A 26,924-nucleotide genomic window follows, 5' to 3' on the forward strand; every position below is an offset into this window, starting at 1 on the left:
ATAAAAAAGAGAATATCGAGGGTGCTGCTGGTCAAATGCGTAAGTAATTTATATGTATTAATTAAAAAGAACTATTAATAATTTATTCTTCCCATTTACAGAACGTAGACAAGTTCATCGTTGGAGAGGATGGCGAGGGGGGGGTTCCCCCCAAACGCAAACAGGAAAAGGCCAAAAGGCCACAAAAGCGCCGCAAGACTGCGAAGGCGGCTGATCAGGAGGGGGCGGCTAATCGGGAGGCGGCTAGCGAGGAGGCGGCTATCCAGGAGGCGGCTAGCCAGGAGGCGGCCGCCGATAAGGCTGATGGCCAAACGCAACCAGCAAAACGGCAAAAGGCCACAAAAGCGCCGCAAGACGGCGAAGGCGGCCGTCGATAAGGCTAAATAAACATAAATAAAAACATCAAAAGTAAATGCGTCTAATTTTTATTTTTATACCCGTTACTCGAAGAGTAAAAGGGTATACTAGATTCGTCGAAAAGTATGTAACAGGCAGAAGGAACCGTTTTCGGCCCCATAAAGTATATATAATCTTGATCAGGATCACTAGCCATGTCCGTCTGGATGAACGCTGAAATCTTGGAAACTATAAGAGCTAGGCTATTGGGATTTGGCATGCAGATTCCTGAGCTTCTTACGCAGCGCAAGTTTGTTTAAGCAGCGTTTATTAAACTAAGGAAAATATCGAGTTTCTTAAATTTTATTTTTTGTAGGGTATGACAAATTCGTGTATTTTGTACAAATTCTGAGTTCCTTAAACGGGGTCAGCTACACAATGCTGTTTCCCACCTATTTTCATTACAATTATTTTTTTATAAAATACACTTAGGGAAATATCGAGAAAACAATTGTAATGAAAATCGGTGGAACTCAGAATTTGTACAAAATACACGAATTTGTCATACCCTACAAAAAATAAAATCTAAGAAACTCGATATTGACCAGCAGCACCCTCGATATTCTCTTTTTTATGCGAAATAAAAAGTTCCCGCGAATCGGGAGTGATGCCACACTTTCAGCTTGCCTTTATCGAAGTATCGATACAGGGTATCGATATAAGGTTAATGTGTTCCTAGTTACAATTTTGGAACAAATGAGATGCCCACAAGGCACTATGCTTTTTTCTCAAAAACTGACGGCTTTTCGTTCGCCGAACCGCATTTGTTAATTAGTAAAATGAATTTTCTTTCCAACGAGGTACCGTGCATGTTGGTACAACGTCTGTGAAAGTCAAATTAATTCAAAATAGAGATAGCGTCGAAACACTATTTTTTTCCCATATGGTTAGTGTCTTGGGAGCTTAGAACAGGGTGAACAATTTTGTTACAAATGAGATGCAAACCACGCATTATGCTCTTTTCTCAAAAACTGACGGCTTTTCGTTCGCCGAACCGCATTTGTTAATAAGTAAAATGAATTTCCTTTCCAACGAGGTACCGTGCATGTTGGTACAACGTCTGTGAAAGTCAAATTAATTAAAAATAGAGATAGCGTCGAAACATTATTTTTTCCCCATATGGTTAGTGTCTTGGGAGCTTAGAACAGGGTGGAACAATTTTGTTACAAATGAGATGCCCACAACGCACTATGCTTTTTTCTCAAAAACTGACGGCTTTTCGTTCGCCGAACCGCATTTGTTAATTGGTAAAATGAATTTCCTTTCCAACGAGGTACCGTGCATGTTGGTACAACGTCTGTGAAAGTCAAAATTATTACAAATAGAGATAGCGTCGAAACATAATTTTTTGCCATATGGTTAGTGTCTTGGGAGCGTAGAACAGGGTGGAACTGCTTAAAATTCTTTAACATATGAGATGCCCACAACGCACTATGCTTTTTTCTCAAAAACTGACGGCTTTTCGATCGCCGAACCGCATTTGTTAGTTAGCAAAATGAATTTCCTTTTCAACGAGGTACCGTGCATGTGGTACAACGTCTGTGAAAGTCAAATTAATTATAAATAGAGATAACGTCGAAACATTATTTTTTTCCCATATGGTTAGTGTCCTGAATACATTTTTTACATAGTGGTTCATGTCTTGGAACTTACTGGTTCAAATTTTAATCTGGCGCCACTTCTTTTAATTATTTATCTTCCCCCACTGTAAAGCGATTTTCGCAAAAACTGACGGCTTTATCGTTATGATTTTTGCACTGAACTTGCTTTAGGAGATCCCCAATCTGCCAATATACCGTGCATGTTGGTACAACGTCTGAGAGTGGAGCCCTGTGCAATTTAATATTTGTCCCCCTTCTTTGTATGGGGAAAATACTAGGTGCATTCACTGTTAAGCTATTTTCTCAAAAACTGACGGCTTTAGCTCAATGCTACTTTCTGACAAGAAACTTGAATTAACGCCAACCTCTGTGAGGGGAGCAATAAACAAAATTGTGGGGACCCGATTTTTTTAATAAATTTCTAGAAGTCGGATATGTTTGCAAACTATCTAGATCGATAGATATTTTTATTCTAAACAATTTTGCATTTAATATTTTTCGAATCGGCCCCAAGAAGCCGAGAAAATAAAAGAATAAAAATTGGCCCCATGTTCCAGACTCCACCATTCCGCCAGCGCCGCTAAGTCACAGACGCTAATATATATATAGAAATATATAAAAGATATTGCTAATTTTTTTCAAATTTAATCAATTCAATATTTGGATTCAATTTTCTAAAATTATGTAAGTCCTTACTAATAACTTGAGTGTCTTTTATATTCTTACTTTTATTGTTGTTATGTGCTAAACGATAAAGAAATATGCACAAGTGAATTTAGCAAAGCTGTTTACATTAAGACTGATAACGATAGGCGAAAAATCGATACAACACTATCGACGACTCGTGAGTTCAGGGAGTCGTGCAGCTTGGACAAGTCATGGAACTGGTTCCTTAAACCGGATAACTCCCAAATGAACCAAGGTTTAAATTCGAAAAGTTTGAGTGGTTTTTGGGCGAAGAGAGGCTTGAAAAAGTGAAACAAGCAAGGGTACAAAAAGGGCAAAAATAATTGTTCGCAGACGGTTCTGTTGAAAAAAATATTTAATATTAGAAGTCAAGTTCCTACCCTGTGAGTGATAAAAAAAAATCCTTGTTAATGTGAGTGGAGCTTAAATATAAATATTTATAGAATGTTCCGTGAGGGAAAAGCCTGGATCGGGAAAGAGACTTACGTAAGGAGAGACGAAGACCAGCCACCAGGAGGAGATCAAAATTTTCGACAAGAAAATTGGCCACTCATCCCCGGGTGGCCCCAGGTTTTTATTCGCCCCTTATATTTGACACACAGAATTAGCAAAAGGTTCCCGAAAACTACAAGCGGCAAAGCAAATTCAACAAGCCGAAAACTAATACAAAAAAATTGAGACTGATGTTATTGATTATGTAACCCGCCCAAATTAAGTTATTCCTACTTATATCCATTCCAATTATTTATTTATTTAACCTATTTATTTACATCAATCCAAAACTGTTGGAATATTGTTTATTGTATTTATTTATTTATATTTATATATATGTGTTCCCTGTAAAAGTTCGGTACCGTAGGTAGGATTATTAAATGTTAAAATTTAAGGAAAAATCGTGAATTATAATGTGAAAACGAAATGAAGTCGTGTGAGTAGAAATTCGTGTTGGGGGGTGAGATGAGTTTGGCGAGGTAGCACGATCCACAGAACAGAATTGGGAGATGTGTCCAAGAGAAGGTTGAGGGATACACTCATGGTTGGGAGGGACTCCAGGACCACGATAAGAGCTGTGTTGTCCAGTCCAGATGTTCAAGAAAAATCCGTCGTGAAATTGCCGTTGTCCAAGTTTGAATTTCCGTTTTGTTTTTGTTGTGTCTGCTGCGTAGGCAACATTGTTGGTTGTTCCCCTCCCTGGGATGTTCGTTGACTAGCCGGCATATACACTGCGCGAAAAGCAGGACACGACAAATGGCGCCCAAAGAAAATATAAGAAATTAATGAAATGGAATCAATAATAGTAAAAATTTTCAAGCATAACGTAAAAAGTAAATACTCACCAGAGAATGTGTCAATAGAAAGCGACATCGGAATCCAGCTGTTTGGACCGTGGGCGGGCTTAGAAAGTCGAACCCATCGTAGCCACAGTGAGTGAAATTCCGAAAGGTCATTGTCTTTTTAATATGTTGTCTGTGGTAAAGTAAATGTGTAATAACTTATCTAAATTTGTTGTCTATGTTTGGAGTTGGTGTGGTCCATGCACGCTGTGAATAAAGTGTGACATCGTTGCCCAGCAAGTTTCAAGTAGAGTCTGAAAGATAAGGAGTAAATTAAATTATTAAAATCGTTTAAATAATTGTGAAAAATTGACACTGTTCACGTCAAAAGGGCGTTTAATTTCAGGAGGCAGTGTCGAGCGGCAGTTTTATCCAGATGTCTACATCTCGCGCTCGCACTGCCGTCCGCTCTCCCTCTCCATCTCTCCCCTAAGTCTCCGCTCTGCTCTGGAGCGCTTAAGTTAAGTTAGGCTTAGGCAGTTCATGTTTCAAAGTGTACTAATAAACAACTACGCTCGTCGCGTACAAACCCCAAAAGTACTCCCGTGTTTTTTGGGTACCATTCAGTCTTGGGGCTTCAACTATTTCCATCGATCAAGCCGCACCGCCCCAACAGACACGAACGGTTTAGGAACTGAAGGAAAGGAGAGAAAAGTTAGTGGGTAATGTAAATAGCTACGTCTCATCCCCCCAGATTAGAAAAATTTGAAGAAAGAGATAAGAAAAACAAATATACATGAGAAAGGAACTAGGATATGCCAAATAGTGATAGGAATAGAGTTCAAATCGGAAGAAAATTGAGGAGAAGTTTTGAGTTCATCCGGAATAGGGGACCAGCAGGTATGACTCCGCCAGTAACTCGCTCACAAGCAAATCAAGAGGAGAAATTGGAGAACATATCGGCACCCGAAGGCTAGGAGTCACTAAGGGAGCAGAATCCTGAAGGAATGGGAAGCGGAAGTCCAGGAGAAGCTAGTGGTCTTCAAGCGGTAGGCGGAACCGGGGCCATACCAAAGTCTTTGCCATCTGAGATTAAATCAGGGGTTAATGCGGCACTGGTTCAAGCTCAACATACGTACTAGGTGGGAATGTCGACGGAGTACGAAATGTTCAAACAGCAGATGCAGCAGGATATGATGCAGTTCATGAAGGACATCAATGACTGCATGGCGGAGTGGCGCAGGGATTTCGCAAAGGAAAACGCAGCATGGCAGGCATCTACGCAGGTTCGCCAGGCCCAAGGACAACAAGTTGGACAGGGCCAAATACCCTCTTCGGAGACGCTGATGCCGCCACCTCAAGGCCTTGCAGAGCAGCCGCGGGCAAATCCGAGTCATATGCCACCATTCGACCCGAGGATGCTACAACAACCTCCGCCAATCATACTGCCGGGGGTACGTCACCACATGGGTTTCCCGCCGCCAACATCTGGGGCGCTGTCCGAGAAGCAGGAGATGAATCGTCAAGCATCGAAAGGGTATCGGCAAACCGCCTGGTCGACGGAGCAGGAACCAAGGAGATGGAATGGGTCTCACATAACGCCTCCAGAACATCCTCCTGGAAACGGTGGGACTCATATCAACTTCAATCCAGCACCGGATCAGCGTCGGTCAAGCGGCGCAGTAGGCGATTCTGCATTTAAAGTCGGCCAACTGCGGAATTGGGGGCTCAGTTTCGATGGAAGTCCAAGCAGCATGCCCGTGTCAGAGTTTATATTCCGCCTCGAACATCTCCAAAGGTCGTATCAGGTGCCGTGGAAGGAGGTCCTAAGAGAATTTCACGTGTTAGTTGAAGGACAAGCCAAGGAATGGTACTGGATGTACGTGAGGTCAACGGAGAAGCAAGAGTGGACTTACCTGAGGTACGCACTACAGCAGCAGTTCCAGAGTCACCGATCCAACTTCGAGCGAGAGTATGAGCTGCGAGAACGGAAGCAGAAGCCGGGAGAAACCATCGAGGTGTATATCCAGGCCATGCTAGCGCTTAGATCTCGACTAGAGATGCCGTTTTCCGACTTTGACCTGATAAAAGTGATAAAAATGAACATTAGGGATCAGATTTCGAGAATTATATACCCCATATACATCACTAATATGGATCAACTCCGACGTGAATGCCACGATGCGGAGAGAATATTGGCGACTTGATGGACCCGATATCCGAGCAACCTCGAGACTCACCGAGGGTATAAAGATCGTCCGAGGATCGATGAGCTTTGTCCGGAATCAGTCGGAGAAGAGAGTTTACCTGGAGAACAAGAGGAAGTGGAGGCATTAGCTAGACACTGGGAGACCAACAGGGAACGACAGCCACTTACATGCTGGAATTGTGGAACCGTGGGACACCCATTCAACGCGTGTGAATCGGAGGTGTTAAAGGTGTTCTGTTTCAAGTGTGGACTACCCGGTATGAGGACTCCAAGATGTACTCGATGCCAAACGGGAAACGGTGTGAGGAGCTTGGGCAAGAACGAGGAACCACGCTCCAATCCGTTTGCGACGAACAAGTGAAAGCCTCGTCAAATTGCATGCGTAATGATAAGGATAGCTGTAAGGAAAATAAAATTATTAAGATATTGATAAATATAAATAAACCAGTACATACCATTAAATGGTCGAAACGTGAACCTATGGCAGTCCGAGAAGCACACTACCAAGAGGTCAGGAACCGAATATTTGGGAAAAATGATCCGGACCGGAACATTTCGCCAAACATTGCCAGAGCCCGTAGGACAAGTCAGCAGCGGAAGGCAGAAAGAAGGATGATTTGTTCGGCCATCAGAGCTGCGGTGGAAGGCGACAACAGACCATTCGCACAGGTGAGGATCGAAGACCTGGAGGTCGTGGCTCTCTTGGATTCCGGGGCACCAGTAAGCTTGCTTGGGGAAGGTTGCCTAGAAACAGTGGAAAGGTTAGGACTGAAATTAGAGAGATCACAATCGATAATGAAATCAGCAGGAGGTACACAGCATCGAGTAGTGGGGAAGATTCAACCCAGCATCTCGTATAATGGGGTAACACATCGATTGCCGATACTCCTTTGCCCATCCTTGAAACAAAAATTGTACCTGGGCATAGATTTCTGGAGAAAATTCGAATTGGCACCAAAGGTGGTGGGCGTAGAATCCTTACACCAGGTGGAATCCGAATTTATGGCCAAAGGAGAACCGATAGGGGCACATATCCTATCCCCCGAACAGACGGAGCGACTGGAAGAAGCAAAAGGACGTTTTCTGACCTACGAAAGTCAAGGATTAGGACTTACCAAGGTAGAAGAACACTCGATCCAGTTAGTGGAAGGAGCTGTACCCGTCAAGGAGAGATTCTTCCCCGTGTCCCCGGCGAAACAACAACTGCTATTCGCCGAAGTCGATGAAATGCTACGGTTAGGAGTCATCGAGTTAAGTGAAAGTCCCTGGAACAACCGAACGACGCTGGTACAGAAACCTGGAAAGAATAGGCTGTGCTTAGACGCGAGAAAACTGAACACACTTACAGTGAAGGATGCTTACCCGCTACAGAACATTGAGTCGATTTTAAGCCGGGTGGATGAGACGATTTTCATCAGCAGTATCGATTTGAAACATGCTTTCTGGCAAGTGGAACTCGGTGAGAAAATTCGTCCCTTGACCGCTTTCACAATACCTGGAAGGCCACTTTATCAGTTTCGACGGATGCCATTCGGTTTATGTAATTCGGCTCAAAGGTTGTGTAGGGTAATGGACAAGGTAATCCCACAGCGTCTTCGCAGCCGCGTCTTTGTATACTTGGATGACTTGCTGATGATATCCAAGACTTTCGAAGAACACTGCATGTTGCTGAAAGAAGTGGCAGAGTGTTTGAATAAAGCAAATTTGACGATCGGGCTACACAAGTCAAAATTTTGTTTGACTGCAGTTGGTTGAAGAGCAAGGAAGAGATAAATTACCGGACTTACGCGTGGAAGAAGGACTTCTATTCAAGAAGACACACTTCAATCGAGAGGAAAGTGTGGAACTTGAATGGAAACTGTGGATTCCGGAAGTATTGACGACAATTCTAATCCAGCAAGCCCACGGCGGCGACATGGCGATGCATGGGGGTATGGCAAAGACCTTGGCGAGACTTCAGCAGATGTATTACTGGCCCAAAATGGTAGTTCAAACTGCAAAGAGAACAAGCACACAACACAGATAAAGCGACCAGTGATGGGGAAGGAAGTACGAACAGATCGACCCATTCAAAAGTTGTACCTGGATTTCTTAGGAAAGTATCCGCGGTCTCGCCGAGGAAATACCATGCTGTTTATCGCATTAGATCACTTGAGCAAGTTTGTGTGGCTAAAAGCGATGCCGAAGGCCACATCGACAGCTGTAATCCGATTCCTGCAAGAAGGAATATTCACCCAATTCGGAGTTCCGGAAACAATCCACACGGACAAAGGAAGACAGTTTGTATCCAAGGAATTCGAGAATATGCTACAAGAATATGGAATTACACACATGAAGACAGGGAGATACGCACCACAATCCAATGCTTCGGAGAGAGTGAACCAATCCATATTAGCAGCAATCCGAGTAAACATCCAAGACGACCACACGCGATGGGATGAACACTTACCCGACATACAAGCGTCGCTGAGGACATCCATACATAGCAGCACCGGAACTTCGCCGTATTTTTCCATGTTCGGACAGCACATGTTCACGAACGGGAAAGATTACTCGCTGCCTCGCAAGTTGAATGCCCTGATAGCCAATTGCCCAGCTCGGAACGACAACAGCTATCCAGAGAAAAAATAAAGGAAAGGATACATCAGGCCTACGAGAAAGCAGCGAAGAGTTACAACTTAAAGGCCCGAGAGATTCGATACTCACCGGGGCAAGAAATATATAAGAGAAACTTTGTCCTAAGTGACTTCAGCAAGAATAGGAATTCCAAGTTTTGCAGAAAGTACACTAAATGTCGAGTCACAAAAGCGTTGGGAAACTCTTTGTACGCTTTGGAAAACTTGCGCGGCAATCCTTTGGGAGTTTTCCATGCAAAGGATCTGAAACAATAGTGCCCGGCTAGCAAATCACACTCACCAGGCATTAATCTCAGGGTTGTGGGCGGTGGCCTTCGTTGGGCAGTACAACCAGCAGAACTCGCACATCCTCCACTCCAGTTCCGAGACGAGCATCGAAACCGTAGTGTGCTTGTTATGTGCTAAACGATAAAGAAATATGCACAAGTTGTAAATTTAGCAAAGCTGTTTACATTAAGACTGATAACGATAGGCGAAAAATCGATACAACACTATCGACGACTCGTGAGTTCAGGGAGTCGTGCAGCTTGGACAAGTCATGGAACTGGTTCCTTAAACCGGATAACTCCCAAATGAACCAAGGTTTAAATTCGAAAAGTTTGAGTGGTTTTTGGGCGAAGAGAGGCTTGAAAAAGTGAAACAAGCAAGGGTACAAAAAGGGCAAAAATAATTGTTCGCAGACGGTTCTGTTGAAAAAAATATTTAATATTAGAAGTCAAGTTCCTACCCAGTGAGTGATAAAAAAAAATCCTTGTTAATGTGAGTGGAGCTTAAATATAAATATTTATAGAATGTTCCGTGAGGGAAAAGCCTGGATCGGGAAAGAGACTTACGTAAGGAGAGACGAAGACCAGCCACCAGGAGGAGATCAAAATTTTCGACAAGAAAATTGGCCACTCATCCCCGGGTGGCCCCAGGTTTTTATTCGCCCCTTATATTTGACACACAGAATTAGCAAAAGGTTCCCGAAAACTACAAGCGGCAAAGCAAATTCAACAAGCCGAAAACTAATACAAAAAAATTGAGACTGATGTTATTGATTATGTAACCCGCCCAAATTAAGTTATTCCTACTTATATCCATTCCAATTATTTATTTATTTAACCTATTTATTTACATCAATCCAAAACTGTTGGAATATTGTTTATTGTATTTATTTATTTATATTTATATATATGTGTTCCCTGTAAAAGTTCGGTACCGTAGGTAGGATTATTAAATGTTAAAATTTAAGGAAAAATCGTGAATTATAATGTGAAAACGAAATGAAGTCGTGTGAGTAGAAATTCGTGTTGGGGGGTGAGATGAGTTTGGCGAGGTAGCACGATCCACAGAACAGAATTGGGAGATGTGTCCAAGAGAAGGTTGAGGGATACACTCATGGTTGGGAGGGACTCCAGGACCACGATAAGAGCTGTGTTGTCCAGTCCAGATGTTCAAGAAAAATCCGTCGTGAAATTGCCGTTGTCCGAGTTTGAATTTCCGTTTTGTTTTTGTTGTGTCTGCTGCGTAGGCAACATTGTTGGTTGTTCCCCTCCCTGGGATGTTCGTTGACTAGCCGGCATATACACTGCGCGAAAAGCAGGACACGACATTGTAAACAAGTCCAGTTTCTAAGTACTAAGTAAATTAAGAAAGTATCTAACACATAATAACAAAAGGAGGAACATCGTTTCGTCTTTCAAGCATCATTTTTTTTAATCTAAAGTTTAATTTTCGCACCCATCGCAATAATTTTGTTTGCTCATAGCTTGCGAAATAGAATTACAAAAAGTGCCCAAACAGAAAATACCATGGAATAACATAAAATCGAGCATATATACCATTATATACCAAATACATGATGCCAAAGTTTACAAGAAGTTCAAGTTATGAGTATATTTAACTTTTGTTTTGACAAAATTCTTATGCCGACCACTGTATATGGCCGCATTCAGCAGAACAACATGATACTTGATCAGTGATCACTGATGGAGATCTTACTATAGTTCTGCTGAAGGCACATGATTACTTATCATGATGCAAAAATTCACGAGCGAAAAAATAGTACGCTAGATTTTCGTGATACATGACATTTTGCTGCTGTCGTTTATCGATGAGTGAAATATCGATAAGAATTATCATAATTATTATTAAAAAACCGTGAAGTAAGTTAAGTTATTCACAACTCTTCTTGATATTTACGTGTCTGCGATTGCTGTGTGCAATGCTACAGTTGGGGTGGCAACCGATATCATTTTTAAAAACTCAATTTTAACTAAAAATCATTTATTCATCAAATAATTGTCAAAACTTTACACAAGGACAGTATCATGTTGTTCTGCTGAACGCAGCCTATATCGAGGTATCCATGCATCGAAATTTTTTGAATAAAAATAAATATTTTTATCGTGATATTTTTTCCTCTGATTTTTCGAATATCGCTATCTAATTAATATAAAGTTTTGATAATTCTTAATGGGGCACACTGAACTTAAAATAAACAAAATACTTTTCATTCATTTCATTACCAAAATTCTATTGTTTTGTGATTTTTAAATTGACAAATAGCTTAAACATTTCAGTAACGAAATTCCTTTTTTCGTTTTTAGTTTACAAATATCAAATAGGGAATTCACTAGTTCTGGTAGGTGAAGCAATTGGCAAGTGTATCAAATGTGGAAATCGGTTAGGTTATGAACACCCCTGAAACACTCATAACCCTTCAGTTCTGCAGTAGGGACGCGGTGACATGGCTCAAGGCAAAAAGCTTTTTTGTTTTTTTTTTCTGCCTAAAACGCTGTGCCGCTGTTGACGTCAGAAGAGAAGTCGGCGCAGCGTAGAAGACTGCCTACGAAAACGATCGTGCAACAACGTGTATAAATAAAAATCAACTAATATTGTTTTATAAAAGTTAATTATTTGATTATAGCAAAATTAAGTAAATTAAATTTACTTATAATATTATGTTCACTTGTTATACACTTTTATTACAATATAATTTTTTAGTTTAGTTATAGAAATTAAGTCCGTTAAAATTGATTTCAATATTAAAAACATTTTAGTATTAACATTTTTTAAAAATTCATATTGAATTTTTTACTCAAGAAGTAAAAATTATATAGTCGGATATTTTTCGCATTAGAAAGGTTATAGGTGCAGTGGCACGCGCCAACAGCGATGAGAAAACAAAGGAAATCGAGTACAGGGGTGAGAAGAAGACTTGGTGAGTGATTGAAAGGGAAGCATCCATTTTAATTGTGCGCAGCAGAGTTACTTAAATCGTCTCTTTAAGTTAATATAATAAAGTCAGGTAAGTGCTACGTTAAGTTTAAGATGTTGTGCATTGATCTTAGTTTAAAGTACGTATATTTTGAAGGTATTCAATGGGTTCCGTTAGCCGAAAGTGGATGACGAATTGTTTTGTGCCAATAAAAATCCTTCAAAGGGTTAAACCAAAGACCATAGAGTAACAAGATGCGTAACTAGGAGTACGAAAATGTACACAGGCGGGCTAATTTTTGCAAAGCAACCCTTACACGTATAGAAATCTATTTTTAGAATGCCGTTGCTTTGCTTCCTTCTCTTTCCCTCTCTCTTGCTATCTCGCTCACGACACTTCGCGCTGTGAAAAAGTCAAAATTCAATTTTTGTCTCATTTGTCGATTCTTGAATTATGTTGACGAAAAGGAATCGATCTAAAAGACGCATTGCTGAAGCCAATTATGAGAGGGCTGTGGCGCTCTGCGTATGTTGGTGACCCGTGGATAATGGATTTGAGTTCCATGTTCGAGTCTACTCAGAGGCTGGATTCAACTTAATTTTTTTTATAGTTTTTTTTATTTTTTTAGCTGTACTTTTATGATTTTTTTTTAATAGAAAGATTTTTTATTTTTTTAGTTTGTTTTTAGTTTTTTTATTATTTTAAATTATGTTTTTATAGCCGAAATTTCTTTTGGATGTACCAATTGGGACTTTAGCAATTAATCGCTCTTATAGATATTTTTTTTTGGTGTAAATTACATATCAAAGGCTTTAAAAAAATATCTAATAACAATAAAAACATTAACACAATAAGTAATTCACTTTTAATAAAAGCGTAATGTGTACTCGAGAAAACGATTTTTCATTATATTTTGTTGAATATGGTAAGCGCAAAATGCAAATTTTTGATAAATAGATTAAAGCTTTACTGTTCAAAGATCCCCATATTTATTTATTTTTGACGAAGTATATTTATCTTAATGCTACTTTTACATTTGTCTGGGGAGTCTAGCCACTAACAATGTTTGTACAGCAAAACTCTAATCAACTTATAAATCTAACATTAGCATTTTATGTGAATAGCACTCATGATTTTCATTAATTTAAAAAAAAAAAACGATTGCATAAAAAAAAAAGTTGTTCCCAGTCGGAGTTGAACTCCGACCTGCAATTCCCGCGGTTGAGCGACTAGACCCTGGCCTACAGGCCATTGACACCTCACGTTAGTCAAATGCGACATTGAGCCCTTATTGCAGCAGACCACACGAAATGATTCACCAACACAACCAAAGAGCTTTACACGGACAACGCACACTAGCAAAATCGAAAATCCACACCAAAAATTTTGCCGTACATTCCGTTGTATGGCTGTTACGCATCTTGTTATTCTATGGTCTTTGGTTAAACACAGCTATCAAAGGTAAATATACACATAAATAAATAAAACGCATTTTTTAAACATATGTTTTTTGAGGAGCGTTGACCAAGGATTCAGAGGACCCGGACAAAGGTTTAAGAACGGCGAAGACTAACGTTAAAAATAAGCTTACGAAACAAAAAAAACTGAAACAAAAATTGTCCAATTTTTGAAAATTTAAATAATACCATCTAATTAAAATGAAATTAAATATGTATGTATTTTAAATTCTATATTTTCATAATTGAAAACTCATAGGAAAAAATTCTGATTTTCACAAGTGATTTCACTTGGGACGTGTCACTTGCAAGTGATTACACAAGTGAAAACTCATGGAAAAATTCTGATTTTCCCAAGGGATTTCACTTGAGACGTGTCACTTGCAAGTAATTTCACAAGTGAAAACTCATGGAAAAATTCTGAATTTCGCAAGTGATTCACTTGGGACGTGTCACCGCCACGTGACAGGCCATACGAAAAATGAGTATAAGGAACAAGTGAAATCCCGTAGGACTTCGAAAAATTTTCATTTGAATTGTGAAAATGCGGACATTTCATACAATTTTCTATATGGAGCGTCACTTGTTCTTAACTTGTGCAAGAGGACATGTCCCACGGGATTCACAAGGTGATTCACAAGTGAAACTTTTTTTTTGGAACTGAAGGGAAGTTAAACTGTTGCAGAAAATCATAGAAGGATTTTTCAAATATCTAAATGCCTGCGGAAAGCATAAGAAGTAAGTTAATAAATTATAAAATTGATTATATTTTTTTAAAGTATTTTGATGGTGGGAAGTTCAATTTTTTATGAATTTGTTAATAATAGCTAATGAAACAACCTATGTATCACCAGACAGCACCCCAGATATAGGATGCTGGGTGTAGATAATTAATTGCATCCACACTAAATTTATAAAATGTTAAGCCCGATACAAGCAAGTGGGGTTGGTCACAATGTGTAATCAAGATTTCTTTTCGATTTCAAATTTCCCAGAGTTATAGTTTTCCATAAATACTAAAAATTAACATGTTGCTGACCAACATTTGTGATGTTGAGCAATAAAGGTACTTATTATTAGCCAAAAAATTAATTGAAATAAAAAAATATCCAAAATACTAAATATATATAATTTTTTGGGTGATAAATAATTTTTCAATTTGATAAATGTTAAGAAAATGAAATATCATCGATACGATATTTTTTTACATATTTTCACACCCCTACTGTCGTCGATCGTGTGGAAGTTGCCTACAATACAAGCGGACGCCCCATTGACAACACTTCTCAGAGTTGTATACCTAACGTATATCCCATACACGTATATTTTATTCTGAGGGGGTTACAAACTCAATAACAATTCAACCTTAATCTAAAAGACGCCATATCTTACCTTACCTTAACCACAAGCCCACCACGAGCGCCATATTACAATGTCCGTTAAGTAAGCGCCGGCCTGTTAGCAACGAAAGTGGAATGGTGGAATTTGTAACATGGTGGCTCTTTTTTAATTTTCACGCTATTTGGGGACCAAATCGAATAATCTAAAATGCTAAATTGCTTAGAAAGAAAAGATCTATCGATCTAGGTAGGCCTATTAATATTTCTAAAATGCATTTGAAAACATTTTTGTTAACTGCTTCCCTCACAGAGGTTGTGCCAATATGCACTCTAAACCAAGCTATAAAGGGTTAATTCAAGCTCCTTGTCTGAAAGTTTCATCAAAATCAAACCCACACTTTTCGAGAAAATCGCCTAACAGTGAAGCAACCTTGGATTTTCCCCATACAAAAGAGGGCGGCAAAAATGAAATTAGCTACGGCTCCACTCCTAGAGGTTGTGCAAACATGCACGGTATCGCATTCGAAGGGGCATAATTTTAGATAATTTCTGAAATAATTACAGGTAATTCAAACCCACAGTTTTTGAGAAACCTAAGTCTTTTGAATTATGGCTTTTTTCACCCGGACACACTGTCCAGCCCAACGAGAAAGTGTATGCACCCGTGACATCAGCCATCAAAATATAAATATTTTCTTACAAACTTTATTTAATTCATAAAACTCTCACAGAGGTTGTGCCAACTTGCTCGGTATCGCATTCGAAGGGGCATAATTAAAGCTAATTTCTGAATTAATTACAGGCAATTCAAACCCACAGTTTTCGAGAAATTAAAGTCTTTTCAATTAAAGTCGTTTCACACTGTCCAGACCAGCAAGAAAGCGAATTCAGCCAAGACTTTTACCTCAAAAAGGTATTTATCGATATATCGCCAAGTTCCAGGCTACGACCTACAACACTTAATTGAGCCAATCGACAACTTTTGGCCGCCTAAAAAAATTCTGCCACGCCCACTATAACGCCCACAACGCTTAGTTCTGTCTACCGCCCACATAACCATACATATATTGAGAACACGGGTAGGTGGCGCATTTCAATCTCGTTTTGCTGCTTGCATATCTCCATTTCCCTTTGGTCCCATTAGCTGAGTAACGGGTATCTGATAGTCGAGGTACTCGACTATAGCGCTGTTCCTTGTTTTCAATAAAGTCATTGATTTTATGTAGTACCTTAATAAGATCAACATGATCCGGAGTTCCAGCTCACCATTTTCACACGGCGCCTTACTCATTTATTTTTCATTTTGGTGTAGCTGATATTAGCTGGACAAAATTAATTCTGTTTCTAACATTTTCTCTTGAGTTTTTTTTAATATTTGAGGAATATTAGCGTGCTTGATTTTATTATAAAGTATGCCACAAGGTTTTCGGTTCGTTGTGGAATGAACACACTGATTTTATTTCTGGGCGGCTCTTATAACAATTTCAAAATAATCGGCTTGATTAAATTCTTCTTTTAAGCAGCGAGCTAGTTCTGTTAGTATCGCATGTGAAAGGGCACTTGTCCGTTTGAGGTACTGTGCCTCGAGTCTGCGTAGTGTAAAGTTAATACGCACTTTTATTCAAAATATTTAAATTGGGCCGGTTACCTTGTTTTCGATGTTTAATTATTTTGAATATCTTTAACTACTAGAAACTTTGAGTACGCGGCAATACAACTTATAAAAGTTAGACTTTGCGCATATTATGAATCAATATGTAAGTTTTCTCCTTCTTTAGTTGGTATTGGGGCTTCTCCAATTGGTATTTTAATTGGGTGTCTGTTATGTTTGTTTTCATTGCAAATTTTACAAATTCGTATATATTCTTTTAGTTTTGTATATAAGTTGGGCCAAAAATGTAGTCTACTGATTTGCCTATAATTTTCGTCTAGTCCCCTATGAGATCGATTGTGTGTTTCCCGTGTTTTTATAGCTCTATCTTCTGCGTTTTCCACGTTCTGAAGATTTCTACGTGTAAATTCGCCTAAAATGAAATTTGTTAGTAAAACTATTTTTCAAAGATATTTAAATATGATATAAGTGCTCTAAGCTACAATGAATTCCAACCGTTATGTTAGGTGGAAGGTACTCTCTTATATATAGTTACTAAATTCTCAATTGTATCATATTCCATTATGTGTCTTGTCTTTTCAAAAACTTCCAGTAACTCTTGTATTGTTTACTTCCCTGTTGTTTATAACAATTGTTGTTTAAATTGAGTTAAGGGCTTACATTTCCAAGACTACTTTCAGCTGAATGCTGTGTGTCTTGATGTGAGTTTGACTGTTCTGATACATCTAAAAGCTGTTTGTATTATTATTTATTTGTATTCGTGATAATGCATCGAATATATATTATTTGTATATTGTATAGTGTTGTATATTATTTTTAGGGTAAAACATTCTTTGAAGGAACTCCACCTTTTTATTTCTACGTTTGGATTTTTATCCGAAGTTGTGCAGAATAAGGATTAATGGTCCGCTTTTATTTATATAATAATTACTCCATATAAATAATATCGTATATTTTTTAAGCCAATACTAAGGCTAACAATTCTTCTTAATTTGTGGCATAAAGTTGTTCCAATTTATTCTATGTTTTTGAAATAGGTTATGCTACGGGTCTTGCATTGGATATCTATCCGGTATAGCGTTTTCGTTTCGTTTCTTGAAATCTATTACCAGTCTAAGTTCCACTTACCCTGGTGAATTATTTGGACTTTTACTTGATCTTATAGTATTTTTCTTTAGCAATGTTTTTACTCGACACGCTTTAATACAATATGCCGTTGTATGCTTAAAGGCTTATATATTTTGTTAAAGCTGGCAAAATGAAAAACATTTTAGAAAGTGTAGTAATTTAGTCAAATTTACAAGCATATTTAGTCACAAAATTGATATCAGAACTTTTGTATGTTGATGTGCGACCGTCACGGGGGTCGTGAGTTGTTATAAGGTGTTTTTACCCGTTATTCGTAGTGATGGTGAACTGATCACGCTAAGTGGTTTGTAAGACCACTTTCGAATCGGGTGGATTAATAATACACAGTATTCCACAATAAGAATTCCTTTATTTATGTCGACTGCTCGTGGTCAGGAAAAAGAGAGAGCGTTGGTATGACCAGACTATCTCAAGGAAGAATATCTTATATGCTATCGAAAATATACCAAATTATGACAATATGTTATCAGTTCCTCAACATCCCGGCCCTCCCTGAAACTAGGTTTCTGAATGACAAGTTCCCCTGATGACGTTCCCGGCGGGGGTGTATTTGAGTCCTTGATGATCGCCATATCCCCAGTAGCAACGTTTTTCCTCTCCGTATTCCACTCAGGGCGCTGTTGAAACGTACTGAGGTACTCCTGATGTCATCTCTTTCTGAAGCCTTGTACGATTGCCTGGACATTTTGCCAGTAATCCAGTCGGTCAACTGCAACAAGGCCAAGATCGCCCTCTGGGACTGATGTAAAAGACTGCCTACGAAAACGGTCGTGCAAAAAAGAGAGGCATCTCTCCGTTATGTTCGACTAGCGACTGACATTTCGGCGGAAAATTTTTCGAGGAGCAGCGACATATGAATGCGCTAATATTTTAGAAGCATTATTGTAATATTGTTTTATAAAAGTAAATTATTAAATTATAGTAAAATTGAGTAAATTGAATTTACTTATTATGTTATGTTTACGTATTATACATTATTATTACAATATCATTTTATAGTTTAGTTATAGAAATGTAGTCCGTTAAAATTGATATAAATATTTAAAAAATTTCTGTTCGTAACGAAGGTTACTCAACTCGGTCTAGCAAGGATGCGCAGCACGGGTCAAACGCACGAAACTCCCAACACGACGGAGTTGTAAGTTATCAGCGGAACACACGATCAATGCAAGTTATACGGAACAGCGATCAGGCGCAGAGTCACAGCACAATAAAGTGCCGACGCTGCAAGTTTGGGACAGTCGGTCAAGTCTCAAGTGGAACAGCTCAACAAGCGGTATACTGCTGACATTGCTGCCTAGACGACCAGTCAACGAACCAGAAGCTACACTAGGTCAACCCAATTAGAGGGCATAATAGTTTTTAAGCCCTGATCAAAAGCTCAATAAAGTTAGTTACAAACCTAAGCCCCCACAAGACTCATTATTTCCATCATCGGTAACTCTCGTCAACCCATCCTAGCGCAGTTTTTCTGCGCACTGCACTATGTCAACTTCATTCATCGAGCAGACAAACCAAAACAGAATCGATTTACACAATCGGCTGTTATATGACCAAAACGAGCTGCAAGGAAAAATCCAACAGCTCATTAAGAATTATGGCAAGGATTCTGCCGACCGACGACTCCGAGAAGGCTATTATGCCGGTAGATAAAAATAACTAAAGGAGCTCTGGCAACAATTTTGTGATCTAGATGAAGAGGTCCAGCAAGCGGCATTACCCACTGGAAGTTAGTACTCTTCACGACTAGTGGCGCTTAAGGAGCTGGTCGAGAAATATCAGAAAATCTTCCTTGACAACATACAGACTGGAAGCGGACCACCAAAGGCCCCCAGACGAACTTCGGCCAACATCAAGATCACAACAGGAGATGAAGTCAAAGGAGACTTCGCAATTGACACGGTGATCGGAGTTGCAGAGAAGATGCAACGAATTGGAATCATCATTAGCATTAGCCTCAAACGCTCCAACCGTCACCCCAGCCCTACGATGGCACCTTGATCTCCATTGGGCGTTACTGATGCAACCCCACGACGAATTGCATAGCACACCTGGGGCCGCAACTCTGGCAGAAGCAGAGCCAGCCCAATTCGACACATTATATGAGGAATATGAAATGAACCTGCTTCGAGAAGACGACGCGCCAATGAGCCTAAACTTAGCACTTCCGCCAATTAGCATTCCGGAATTCAATGGCGAGTATCTAGACTGGCCACGGTTCCATGATCTCTTTGTCGAGTTAGTACATAATAAACCATATTCGGCCAGTCAAAAACTACATATTCCACAGAGCTCACTTTGTGGTGAAACGAGGAACGTCTTGACAGACACAGCCTTCTCACTGGGTGGGTATGACGGCACCTGGTTGCGATTGAAGGCCAGGTACCAGATCGGAAAAATACTAGTATTCGCCGCCATGGCAAAAATGGTTGACTATAAGCCTATAGATGGCTCTTCGCGCCAACTCAGGGCTTTACATGACACGATCAAATATTCAATGAGTACTTTAAATAACCTGGAAATCTGCACAAAAAGCTGGGATCCAATTGTAGGGTTTTTGGTGCGTCGAAAACTGGACCAGGATACGCTAGCCGCTCTCGAAGATTTAGACAACTCACCGACAGAAGTCCTGTTGCTGGAAAGTACTTTAGCCTTTTTGGAACGGCGCCCCGGCATGTTGGAAACATTGGATGCTCAACCCAAGGGACATACAAAAACATTGGTATCACGAGACAACAATTGTAAAATTTGCAACATGGGCTCACACTGGCCGTTATCGTGCAACATGTTTTGAAGAATGGATCCGGACAACCGTCGGCAGGCAATAACGAAGATTGCAGGCTGCGCCAACTGTCCTGTCAGACAAGCAGTTGCCCGTCTTTAATGACCTTTCGTTTTTGCCGTCATTTCATTTTGGAGGACTGTGGGAAGGCAGTAAAATCAGCAAAACATTTGTTAACCCGCACGGTTTCAACGGCAGATTTGACATACGAAAAGTTAGAAACAGATGTCATCGACATAGAGACAATATTAAACTCACGGTCTCTCACTCCCATTTCTTCCAGCCCACGCGATCTTTCTGCATTGACTCACTAACCGCATCTCCCGATATTCATAACAAGGAGTCGTCACCATCCGGACTTCAGCAGGAGAATGCACGAGAGCAATTCATTGTCTGGCGATCTTACCACTAGACACTTAAAAGGTACCCCAACATGTGAAGGAAAATGTCAAAAGATCGCCAAGGTTATGTACCAAGTCATAGTGTTGCTGACCGTTGCCACCACCACCCAAGCCGTCCCGATTATGGCAGAACCTCCAGTAAAGGTGGTTCCATTACCAGATAACACGGGAACATATGTAGAATTAAGCAATAGAATAGCTCTGACGTCAGCAGAATGGACAATCATGTCATATTTTGATCTACGGTTATTAGCGCAGGAAATCGCTGCATTTAGGAAGAATATCGAAGAACTATCCCATCTCACCAAGGGGAAGCGACTTCCTGTTACACAAGATACTCTGCATGATATCTATCAGGTGATGGTCTCAGAAGTCCATGAATTGGACGATACCTTTGTATTCCATACTAAAATACCATTAGTTGATGATTCCAGTTGTTATCCAAGATCATATAATCGCGAAGGAGACGGAGACCAAGTATCTAGCGATTAGTGATCATTGGGATTGACATTTCGCACTAACCATGGAGGAGCTGAAACAGTGCAACTTATCCAGCTCATGATCCCAGCCTCCTTACCCAATTTATAAACAAACTCTTCATATACAATTCTTAGCTAAGAACGCCTTCCAGCTCGAGCGCCCAGCTGCTTTACCCAAGTCGTAAACAATTTCTTATAAACAATTCTTAGTTGGGAACCCCTTACTCAGCGTTCCCACAGAATCCCAATTAGCTCCCCCACTTCAATCGAAGTTCATTACTAAGATTCAATTGCGCCGCGGTCCTCCTAACATAAACTAAGCTGGGTCCAGCTAATGTAAACACAACACCCGGCGAGCCCCAAAACTGCAGCGTAATCCGTTTAGCAATCAAGCAGAGACTTTGATCATCCGATTTCCCGACTCTCTTGAGTCCAACCCTTGTCCAACTCTTAATGAGTTCCCCGATTCTTTTAAACCGAGGTTTGTTTATCAGATAATCGGCCCTTGGCCAGGCAGTCCGTTTTTGCATCCGAGAAGATCGGTTCATTAAAAGAAATATTGTGAACAGTAGAATAAAAGTTGGTATTAAGGAAAAGTTGTAAAGTTGTAACTTAGTGAATAAAAAATAAAAATAACTTTTTTAAATTATTCGCAAGTGAAATAATTAATTGGCGCTTAACGTGGGGCCACGCTTCAATTGTTCTAATTAAAAAGCTTTAAAATAAACAACTAACGGTTTTAAAGTAAAAGGGAACTTGCGTGGTCAAATAAAAACCTAATCAATCGACGAAAAGCAAAGCGATATTTAAATGCGCCACCTACCGATGGAAGACAGATTTAAGCGTTGTGGGCGTTAGGGTAGACGTGGCAAATTTTTTTGGATCAATCGTTAGGTATTGACGAGACCAATACATTTCAGTTAACATTTTTTATCTAGCATGAAAATTGTGGGCGCCACAGTTTTGGGCGGTTTGTGGGCGTTATAGTGGGCGTGGCATATTCGCGTAACAAAATTGCGCTGCGTACAAAGCTACGGAATCTAAATCTGAGATTCCGATTCTCTATCTTTGATAGTTTCCGAGATATCCACGTTCATACTTACGATTTTTGAAGTTTGTGGGCGGTTTGTGGGCGTGGCAAACTTTTTTTGGGGTCAATCGATAGGTATTGATGATTTCAGCTAAAATTTTTATTCTAGCATCAAAACTGTAGGAGCCACAGTTTTGGGCGGCTTGTGGGCATTAGAGTGGGCGTGGCACTCTTCTGAAACAAACTTGCGCTGCGCAGGAATCTCAGGAATCTGCATGCCTAATCCCAGTATTGTAGCTCTTACAGTTTCCGATATCTCAGCATTCATACGGATCGACACGGCTGGTGATCCTGATCAAGAATATATATACTTTATGGGGTCGGAAGCGCTTCATTCTGCCTGTTACATACTTTCCGACGAATCAAGTATACCCTTTTACTTTACGAGTAACGGGTATAAAAATACAAATTCAACAAGAAGGAAGAGCTGAGAGCAATCCCTCGCTAAACAGTGACGATTAGAAAACAAACCGAAGGAAGAGCTGAGGGCAAATCCCTCGCTAAAAATTAACAACCAAAAAATAAATTGAAGGAAGAGCTGAGGGCCATCCCTCGCTAAAACAACCAAGAAGGACGACCCCAGCAGGATCATCAAAGGAAAACAGAAGACATCATATTAATCCCAGGAAGAAAAGAAGACAATTAGTGAGCGTATACTGTTTATTTTTTTTATATTTTATTTAAGTACTATAAGCAACAAAATTGTTAAATAAAATCAAACAAGGTGGAAGACCTAATTAACGATTTTGAAGGAATTCTCTCTACCCCAACCTGCAATGGCTTCTAGCAGCCAAGCTAATAACCAAGTGAGCGATTTAATTGCACATATTGTAAATAATGAGTTGAATCCATTGAGAAATGAGATCGTGAGTCTAAAAGCACAATTAAATCCAAATATTAAAAAGGTTGAAGATTTTCAAGTAGAAGTCATTGACCCAAATATTAAATATGAAACTTCATTCGAAATTATCAAATCAGTCAGGGAACTTGAAGGAGAAGAAGACAAATATGTGAGTTGGAGGGAATCAGCAGAAATAGCCATGGGGCAATATGCTAGAGGTAGCGAAAGATTCTTTTCTGCATTGTCAATCTTAAGAAACAAAATAACTGGTACAGCAAAAGATGCCCTAACATACAATGGGACAGTATTAAATTTTGACGCCATAATGGCAAGGTTGGACTTTGTTTTTTGCGACAAACGACCAATCCATATAATTGAACAAGACTTAGGAGTGCTAAGTCAAGGGAAACTGTCCATAATGGAATATTATGGGTTAGTTAACAAAAAACTAACTCTTCTAATAAATAAAACCATTATGACTTACGACAGAAATAAACCATTAACTACTGAAATGAAAGAAAAACACAAAAAGACAGCACTAAGGGTATTCATAACAGGCCTCAACGTCCATATTTCAGACGTTATATTTTCTATGAATCCACCAGACTTACCGAACGCTATGGTAATAGTACAAGAATTGGAAACAATAATTTGAGGTCCCAATTCGCAAACAACTTTACATCATCACAGCGCAAGAATTATGAGTCAAATTTATTCGGGTACCAAAACTCAAATAAAAATCCCAGGCAAGGTAACCATAATAACTATAATAGTAATCAGAGGAATACTAACAATTTGAGGTTTAACCAACCCGATAGCCAAAATAAAATCATAATTGGAATCAGGGCAGACAGTATAATCCTCAATATACTTCCCATAATCAATCGAATTCCAATAAAGCTCAACAAAACAAGCCAGAACCAATGGAAGTAGATGAATCTTCACAGATTCAGAATAGGCCAAAGTACAATCAGGGTTATAACAATTATAGCAACAACAACTATAACCAGAATAAATGGAATCAAAATAAAAAGCAGGAGACACAAACAACTCCGCAAAATAATCCACAGAACAAAAGAGAACCAACAGGTACGGTTAACCAACCTGCTAATAAAACTATGCGATTAAATAATATCGAAGAGAACCATTTTTTAGGCCAGAATCCGGAGTAGGACTACCCTACTTAACAAGATATGATAGCAAAATAAATAAAAAACTTAAAATTTGAATTGACACAGGAGCAACCTCCTTTTGAAGTTTGTGGACGGTTTGTGGGCGAAAAGTGGGCGTGGCAAACTTTTTTTGGTTCAATCGATAGGTATTGATGAGAACAATACATTTCAGTTAAAATTTGTATTCTCGCATCAAAACTGTAGGAGCCACAGTTTTGGGCGGTTTGTGGGCGTAAGAGTGGGCGTGGCACTCTACTGAAATAAACTTGCGCTGCGTAAGAAGCTCAGGAATCTGCACGCCAAATCTCAATAGCCTAGCTCTCATAGTTTCCGAGATCTCAGCGTTCATCCGGACGGACAGACAGATGGACAGACGGACAGACGGACATGGCTAGATCGCCTCGGCTAGTGATCCTGATCAAGAATATATATACTTTATGGGGTCGGAAACGCATCCCTCTGCCTGTTACATACTTTCCGACGAATCTAGTATACCCTTTTACTCTACGAGTAACGGGTATAAAAACGAGCTTCCTATATATAAAAGAGTATTTACGGCAAATAGATATTCTTTAATTAAATATTATCACATGGTAACAATCTTCGATACGCGTTACACATTTTATGAAATAGATGGCTTAAAATCAGACTTTCTAATAGGTTACAACCTATTGAAAAAAATAGGAGCTGTAATAGACACAGAAAAAGGAGTAATAAGATATGGGGGCAAAGAAGAAAAATTGATTTATGATAATGACAGTTCCTTTAATCAACTTTCCTTATCTGAAGAAAAAACCATTCTTCCATTAAAGGAATTTATTATACGAAAATACTTTGATGAAAAGGCCAAAATCAGAACTGAGTCTGAAGAGGCAAATCAAAGCAAAACAAGTTTGGGATTCAAAAATCCTGAACACGCCGTCGTTGAAGTATCCGACAAAACTAAAAGTTTGGGACTCAAAAATCCTGAGCGCGCCGTCGTTGAAGTATCCGACAAAAATTCTAGCTTGGGATTAAAAAGTCCTGAACAAGCCGTCGTTGATTTATCCGACAACAATGAAATAAATAATATGAGTGAATCAACTCCAAACCAAAGAATGGATTTGGAAAATGTGATAATAAATATTATCAATAAAGAGCACTCGAAGATAAACATGCAAGTCCCTTTCAGGACTGATATTCGCGGTGAAATAAACACCGAAAATGATAGAGCTATTTATAGCAAACAGTATCCCTATGCTCTATCGGCTTCAGGTTTCGAAAAATCTGAAGTTAGTCGCATGATGAAAGAAGGAATTATAAGACCAAGCAAAAGCCCTTATAATTCTCTTGTTTTAGTGGTACCAAAAAAGGGTTTAAATCAAGATGGTATTATTATGACATTATTATATTTTCTAAAACAATAGAACAACACTACAAGGACTTAATCGTCATAATTAATATATTGCTGAACAAAGTTCTTTAAATTAGAAACCACATTTCTGGGTTACGTTGTTTCTCACAATGTAATCAAAACAGACCCCGAAAAAATATCTACAATTTTTAAATATCCAATTCCAAAAAACATTAGAGAGCTTAGAAGCTTCTTAGGCCTTACCGGCTATAACAGAAAATTTGTGCAAAACTACGCAAAAATTGCAAAAGGTCAAAATGGTAAATTATCCAAAAAAAATGTCCCGTAAAACTTCCATACAGTTAGATGATTCAGCTGTAAGAGCTTTTAACGAGCTCAAAGACAATTTAATTGCACAAATCGAATTGGTACAACCTGATTATAATAAAAAATTCACTTTAACAACCGATGCGTTCGATCTAGCTATTGGTGCTGATCTTTCTCAGGAAGGAAAACCAATAACCTTTATTTCAAAAACTCTAACTAAAGCCGAACAAATATATGCAACCAATAAGAAAGAACTTTTAGCAATAGTTTGGGCATTTAAAACTAAACTATTTATACGACGTTAACAACATAGGAATCTATACAGATCATCAACCACTGTCTTTCTCGATCTCTCAAAAAAATCCAAACATCGAGATGAAAAGATGGTACTCATTCATCGAAAGTTACTCTCCCAAAATAATTTATAAACCAGGATCTACCAGTGAATTTCCAGACGCCCTACCAAGAATTCAAATTAACAACCTAACGGACAGTAACGAGTCGGTCTCAGATCAAAACACTCAGCACTCAGCAGAGAGTAGATTTGATAGAATAGAATTTGATACCCCGGAAAATACTAACATAAAAATAGGTGTTCACTGTACTTTAGAACCCTTATACAAAATTCAAAATCCACTTAAAGAAAATTTCACGACTAAAAATTCCTATATACAAAATATTCGCCCAAGATGTAGAAAACTCTGAAGACAGAGCATTAATAATTATTATATTATTATTATATTATTATCGATTATAATCGAAGAAACGCTTTGTGGAGCACACAGGGGAGTGGACGAAAATTACAAACAAATTAACAGACTATACTATTGGCCAAATTTGAACAAAAAACTCCAGGAGTACATAAAGAACTGTACAACTTGTAATAGTAACAAATATAATAGACCCATCCCAAATAAAGAAGGAGAAAATCTGCAT

General features: G+C 39.1%; 1 protein-coding gene and 1 long non-coding RNA gene across 2 annotated transcripts; one reads left to right on the forward strand and one right to left on the reverse strand.

Moving 5' to 3' along the window:
- Positions 1-3,498: 3,498 nt before the first annotated feature.
- LOC119561844 lies at positions 3,499-4,450 on the reverse strand. Its single transcript, XM_037875323.1, has 2 exons — positions 4,022-4,450; positions 3,499-3,907 (listed from the first exon to the last, which is right to left on the reverse strand). The coding sequence occupies exons 1-2, from the start codon at positions 4,130-4,132 to the stop codon at positions 3,716-3,718; spliced, it is 303 nt and encodes a 100-aa protein (XP_037731251.1). The 5' UTR covers positions 4,133-4,450; the 3' UTR covers positions 3,499-3,715.
- Positions 4,451-14,940: 10,490 nt separating this feature from the next.
- LOC119561835 lies at positions 14,941-18,897 on the forward strand. The gene is made up of 3 exons (XR_005221463.1): positions 14,941-15,049; positions 15,113-15,366; positions 18,631-18,897. It is a non-coding gene; the product is annotated as an uncharacterized LOC119561835 (long non-coding RNA).
- Positions 18,898-26,924: the final 8,027 nt, after the last annotated feature.

The sequence above is a fragment of the Drosophila subpulchrella genome, unplaced genomic scaffold (assembly GCF_014743375.2).
Source record: "Drosophila subpulchrella strain 33 F10 #4 breed RU33 unplaced genomic scaffold, RU_Dsub_v1.1 Primary Assembly Seq377, whole genome shotgun sequence".
NCBI lineage: Eukaryota > Metazoa > Arthropoda > Insecta > Diptera > Drosophilidae > Drosophila > Drosophila subpulchrella.